The sequence below is a fragment of the Cajanus cajan genome, chromosome 2, assembly GCF_000230855.2.
Source record: "Cajanus cajan strain Asha chromosome 2, NIPB_CcT2T_4, whole genome shotgun sequence".
NCBI lineage: Eukaryota > Viridiplantae > Streptophyta > Magnoliopsida > Fabales > Fabaceae > Cajanus > Cajanus cajan.
This window is the reverse complement of record NC_138518.1, coordinates 14,402,574-14,409,326: the sequence shown is the minus strand read 5'-3', so window position 1 is coordinate 14,409,326 and position 6,753 is coordinate 14,402,574. Positions and strand designations below refer to the sequence as shown.

General features: G+C 44.8%; 1 protein-coding gene across 1 annotated transcript; it reads left to right on the top strand.

The window, feature by feature from the left end:
* The first annotated feature begins 4,505 nt into the window (after positions 1-4,505).
* Positions 4,506-5,219, top strand: LOC109814019 (uncharacterized protein At2g29880-like). Its single transcript, XM_020378341.2, has 2 exons — positions 4,506-4,580; positions 4,698-5,219. Exons 1-2 carry the CDS (start codon positions 4,506-4,508, stop codon positions 5,217-5,219), a joined length of 597 nt encoding a protein of 198 aa, XP_020233930.2.
* The last annotated feature ends 1,534 nt before the right edge of the window (positions 5,220-6,753 follow it).

Genomic DNA, 6,753 nt, shown 5'->3' with positions numbered 1-6,753 from the left:
TATGTCTCAAAGCACGCAAGTGTCGAAAATCAGACGAAGTCGCAGATGAAGAAAAACACATATATACATAGAAGCAAAGTTTCCAAGGTTCAATACATAAAGTCAGGGAAAGGAAAACATAAAGAAAAAAAGAGAACAAGAACGGCCTAGGCTGAGGCATTCCCACTCGAACTGTCATCGACATCATCCTCCCTGACCAGCCTCCCAAAGCGGACGACCTTTTCCACATGCAAGGAGGAGAAGTCGAACCTGGGAGCCAGGAGACGTGCCTGACGAGCAGCCTATTGAAAGCCTCTCTTGTGCTCCATCATAATGGAGCGTTCGACCTCCGCGAGCCTCTTCTCCGTGGCCGCTTTCCTCGCCGCCAGCTCCCCAAGCTCCGCCTTTAAGGTGGCAATCTCGTCCTCACGGCCACCAAGAATGACCTCGCTACGGAGGCGCTCCTCAGCCGCCGCCGCCAACTCTCCCTTAAGGGAGGTCACAATGTCCTCCAGAGCCCGCACTTGGCTGCGAGAAGACGTCACCTCATCCTCCAAAGAGCGAGCGTGACCCCGAGAGAAGGCGACGAGCTCTTGCAACTCCCCCACCTGGGAGGCATAAGCCTCGTTGGATCGTAAAGCGATCTCAAGAGACTTCTGCACCCTTGCAAGATCGCCTTGCGCAGACCGAAGCTCCACCTCCTGCCGCTTCGCCTCACCAACAGCAACACTGAGAGCCTTGTTCTCCTCCCTCAGGATCTTATTTGCATCCTTCCAGGGTTGAAGTCGACCCCTCAGCTTGGCCAGCTCCTGTTGCTGCTTGGCCAGCTCCTCTTGCTGCTTGGCCAAGTCCTCCTGCTGCTTGACCCACCTCGGCTTCCAGTGGTCTAGGATGCCCATAGCCCTCTGCAGCAGGACCTGAGCAGCATCAAAACTATCATCGGGGTCGACCTCCTCTATCAGCTCCTGGTCCTCGGAGCTCAAAGAACCTTGAGGGAAGAACTTCTCAACGGTCACCCCCGAGCCCCATAGGGAGTCCAGGTCGGCCGAGGCGCTCACATGGTCCAGCCGCACCTTTGGAAGGCCCCCCCGAAGCGATGGGCCAAGGATCAGCTCCGGGAAGCCCCCTGTGACGAGCCAGACGGCGGCGCCGAAGCTGCAGCGGGGGACGAGGGAACCTCTGACCTCGCCTAAGAAAATCAGCCCCATGTCAAAAAAGAGATAAGATGACAAACAAGAAACCATGAAAGTCAGGGAATACTACTTACCTCAACAGCAGGAACAACCTGCTCGGTGGCTGGAACCGCCACCTCGGCAGCCTGGGCGACCCGCCCAGCAGCCTGCGTCGCCGCCTCGACGGTATCTCCCTCCTACGACAGACGGCCTCAGGTCAGAACACAGAAAAACACAATAAACGACATTAAAAAAGCAACAGTAACAGGGTTCTCCCCACCTCGGCAGCCTGGGCGACCTGCTCAGTAGCCAGAATCGCCACCTTGGCAGCCCGAACCACCTCCTCAAAAACCACCTGAGGGGCCTCCTTGGGCGGTGGACTCTCAGTAAGGTCCACTGCACTCGCATCAGCGGCCGTGGAGGTCACCTCCTCGGCGTCCGCAGGGGCAGAGGTCCCCCCGACCTCCTTCGTTCCCTTTTTCCTCTTTCAGCTGACCTTTAGAGGGGGAACATCCTCTTCTTAAGGCTCGGGGACCTCGAGTTCTGTGACATTGTAGCGATGCTTGAGCTCGCGCCACAAATTCTTCCCCATGATACCTACAGACAAGAAGCAAAACACATCAGCAAAAGAAAGCTACATAAACCCCAAGCCACCAAAAAACAAAATACTCACTCTCCAAACCCCTCTCCATGTATGCCGAGTTCGCAAGCGACAGAACGAGCTTGCAATCCAGCGGGCGAGGAAGTGCAGCGAGGTTGTCGATAGCGGCCACCTCCGAGGCCGTCAGTTTCACCTGGCCTACCCCATGAAACCTAGACGGTTTGGGGCACCAGTAGAAAGGGAATTTCGGCAGCCCGCTGAAATAAAACGCCCCATCTTCCAAAGGGTCAACATTCACAAGAGCAACCCGGAAAAACTCTTGCTTGAAATTTTTATATGACTGGGAGTAGAGGGTAAACAAACCCCCATCCCTACTCCCACTCAAGGACAGAATGCCATACGGCGGAACGCCTAACTTCAATTGATAAAAATGAAGAAAGACGGGAAGGGATACCTCTATCCCTAAAACTGTACACAGGACTTGAAAAGCCCTCAAGAAACCCCAACTATTGGGATGCAACTGGCAAGGAGCCGCGTTGACATGGTTCAAAAAATCACACTCAAACTGAGTGAAAGGAAGAAAGACACCTAAATCCCTAAAGAAACAATAGTACATATAGAAATGGGGAGAATCGGTAGACTTCCCCATGTACACACCCTTACCAGCCTGACAGGGTTCAAGCCGGATCATTCGGGAGATAGAAGGGTCACAAACCCTGCACGACCTGGCGATCCTATTGACCTCAAGAAAGGTCCGAAAGACACTTTGGATGCCCCCCACCTCGCACTTGACCCAGTCATAGCCAGGAATGCCCAGCTCCGGGCCCCGGGGAGGATCCCTCTTTTCGGCGGCGGCTTTCCCGGTAGCCACCGCCTTACCACGCGCCTTGCCCCGAGAAGGCGCAGAAGAACCGGCACTACTTCCCCCAGCCATGAAAAAGACAAGAAAGACTTGAAGAAGAGTGGGGAAGAAGGAAAAAGAAGACTGTAGAAAGGAAGTACCTAGTACTCTCCCTCAGAAAGTAACCCTAACAGTGACTGGGTTACCGGAAACGATAGCGGAAACGGAGAAAATGGAGACGGAAGACGAGCAGAAAAATGAGAGGAACAGCGCACGCAAGAAGCTGAAAAAGCGAAAAGTGAGCAAAGTGAGAAGCGAAGAGGCGCGTATGAGAGAAAAGAAAGTTTTCTCCCAAAATTCAAAGCGGCCATGCCACGTGTCAACCTAAGGGCACGCCTGACAACGCAATTAATCGCAAATTCATCATTGCATAACCGTTATTTCCCATGACACGCCACTTGCACGTTTCTGGGAAATGAACAGTCGCGACACATGTCACCACAACGAGCAAACATACGCGAGAGGTCACCTCCTCCCAGCAAGCTCGGCCTTAACTCCTCGACCTACGGTCTTTGAAGCTCGGGGGGCTAGTGTACTATCCAAACCTTGAGATCACATTTTCTTAACAAAGGTCGAGTTCGAACCTTGATATGCCAAGGTCGAGTCCGAACCTTGAGATCACATTTTCTTAACCAAGGTCGAGCTCGAACCTTCAAACAACAAATTTGGGAGCTCCTCAGAAGCCCCTTCGCTCTTACATCACTCGGTGCTAGGGGGGCAAGTGTACTGGCCAGCCAAGTTGCCGACTTGTCCTTCACCAATCTATTGACTCAATCAAAGGTTTACCAGCCTGACCAAGCAGTAAACTCATCATTGCTGAGTTCCTCAGCTCGGGCACGAAATATGGACATCGGAATACGACATCGACCCAAAGAGGCCACGTCACCAAACAGATAAAAATACAATTTTGTTACCACGCCGCCTGCACGTTCTCGAGAACGAGGCGACAGTTGCAACACATGGCATCTTGACAGGCAAGCATGCGCGAAAGGCCACTGCTCCCTGACGAGCATGGTGTTAACTCCTCGACCTATGGTCTTCGGAGCTCGGGGGGCTAGTGTACTATCTGTACTGCGTAACCGAGCTCCGAGCTCGGCACCATAACGCAAGCCGACCTCGGACATGCACCGCGTGACATCAGCTCAGTATTTAAGCGAATCATAACTGATCCCCGAGGATCTCGCCCCGGACGAGGTCCGTTATCTAATCATATTACACCTCATCTCAGGCCCAAGGCCCAAAGCAACCCTAATTCACACTAAGGTACGTGCATTACATATACGAGATTCATACTCCCAAAAACACTAACTTTAGCATCGGAGTCTCTTTTGCAGGTACCTCCCCCATCTTGGAGCACCAGCATACCCGTGAAGGAGGCTCACCGATCTTACCTAGCGGATCAGCTTTACAGCATATTTCCGGTAAGAACAATAATGGTTGAGGTATTTGATACATTTAGATAGCCAAGATATATTCGATCTTATATGATTGATGTGCTTCTAAAAATAATAATATAATTTTATTGATTTTGTTTGTTATCCATAGTTATTTATATAGGTAGTTTTCAACATATATTGTTTTAGTAATTCAAATGGGATATTCACAAGGAAATAATAAAGGAAAAGGAAAAGAGAAAGAAAACTATGAAGCTTGGACCAAGGAGGATTCCGATTAATTGTTACAATTGATAGTGGATGCTATAAAAAGTGGACTACATGATGCTAATGGGTCAATTAGCAAACTAAATGTGGAGAGAGTTATCCTTCCTCGTCTCAATGCTAAAATTAATTTCCCTAAAATGTATAATCATTACTTGAGTCAAATGAAGTGGTTTAAGAAACAATATAACAATATGTCAACACTTATGCACAACAATTCTGGCTTTGGGTGGGATCCAATTACAAAGACATTCACTGCTAGTGATGAAGTATGAAAAGAGTACTTAAAGGTGAGATTACTTCATAATCTTTTGAATATATTAATAGTTTACAAGTTTAGTTTATTATATTATTTTCAATATGTAAATAATGGATTCTTTTTCTAGCCTCACCTAAGTCACAAAGATCTTCGAGAAAAAAGTATGCTTGATTATGAGGATTTGAAGATTGTTGTTGGGGGTAAAACTATTAGTGGGAACACTTCCATGTCACTAGACCCTAATGATATTGATGCTACAACTTTTGAAGAAAATGTTGATTTTGGGATAGAAAACTTTTCATATGATCTTAACAATGATGTATTCATAACACCAGATCACTATGAACCACCTTACCAGCCTCCATCACCTCACCCAAGTATTTCACGACCTCAACCCCCTTTAAGCTTAGAGGATCCTACTGAAAAACCAATTAATCATAAGTGGAGTAGGCCTAAGTATGGAGTGAGTTCTAACTTAGTTGGGAACAATAATCAAGCCAAAGTTCTAGAAAATCTATATGTAGGCATTGAGACTATAGTCGCCAATTTTGAAAAAATGTCTAACTTGATGGAGAAAAAAGAAAGATACCAAGAGGCAAAAGGAAATATTTGGAGTGCCATAAAAGAGATCCCAAATTTGGATGATTGAAATCGTTACATAGTGGCTGATTTGCTTAATACTAATGCAAAGAAAGATTTTTCTTGATGTTGTCAACAGAAGAGCGTTCTGATTGGATAAAGTACATGCTAGGATGAAAAATATTGTTTTGGTGTTATTTCGGTTGCACTTGATTTTAGTATTTTCTTTATAATTTAGTTGTGTATGAACACATGTTGGATTTGTCAAGCTATATCCTTTTGGTGTTATTTTGGTTGCACTTGATTGAAGTGTTTGCTTTATATTTTGGTTTTGTATAAACATATTTTGAATGGTGGAATTATATTGTTTTGGTGTTAGTTTGGTCGTACTTGATTGAAATATTTTAGCATGTTTTATTTTTTTATTATATTATTATTTTTAGTTATATTGTTTTATATAGGTACAATATCACATTCGAGCATGTATGAAAGTAGTGACATAGATGAAGAAGCAATGGGTCTGTTCAACAAGAAAAGAAAGTGTCCAGTCATGGTACCTGGACAGTAGATGCTCGCGACACATGACGAGCGAAAAGGGGAGAAATATGGCTTGATTTGTTTTTGATAACGCCAAAGGGGGAGAAAGGTTGTTGTCTGTGTATGGTTTTGTAGGTTTTGTGTTCTGCAAGTGTTGAAGCCTAGTTTGGTTTGTCATCATCAAAAAGGGGGAGATTGTTGAGACTAGGGGAGTCTGAACTTGATAAGGGTCACCTCTGAAGCTTAAAGAGTTTTGATGATCACAAATGTGTGTCAAGGACAACAACAAACAACAACAACTTAGAAGGAAAAAACAAAGTCAAAGAAAGTGCTATGTAATAGGAATTAGTGTATAAATTTTTTTGAATGAGTTTATTTGTTATGTGTGCTGTGTGCATAAGCTAAATCTATATCTAAACTAATTAGAGAGTGTATGATGACGAGTTAAAGGGACTGAAAAGTTATTTTGAGACATAATCGATTATCATTAAATATAATCGATTATTCCAGCAACAGGCAAAATGGGATGCCTTGCTGCAATAATCAATTATTTGTGAAATAATCGATTATCCCAGAAATGGCTCTCTAGAACAATCGATTATCCAACAAAATAATCAATTATATTGTTCTTGGTTGGTTTCCAGAAAACCTGAAGAACAAAATAACCGATTATTCTTTAAAATAATCGATTATCTGGTTCTAAAACTTTTATAAATAGTTTGAACATTTTAAAACTTCAGAACAGAGTTAGAATTGAGAATCAAATTTTAAAAAGCGTTTTTGTGGAGTCTTTGTGACAATCTTGGAGAGTTTTCTTTGTGAATCCAAGAAGAAAAAACGTTTGTGAAAAACTTTGAGAAAAGATCATCATCATCATCACATTCTTGAAAAGGAAAAGATTAAGATTTGCTTCTGAATTCCAGGTGAATTCGTTCCTTAATTCTTTATGAATACTTGTAAATCTTAAGAGGGTTTCTCAAGTGGTAAGGAATTCTTGTAGCGGGTTTCTATAAGGGGTGCTTTCTTGAGGTTGAGAAAGTGGTTATCTTGAATGTAGGAGTATATGC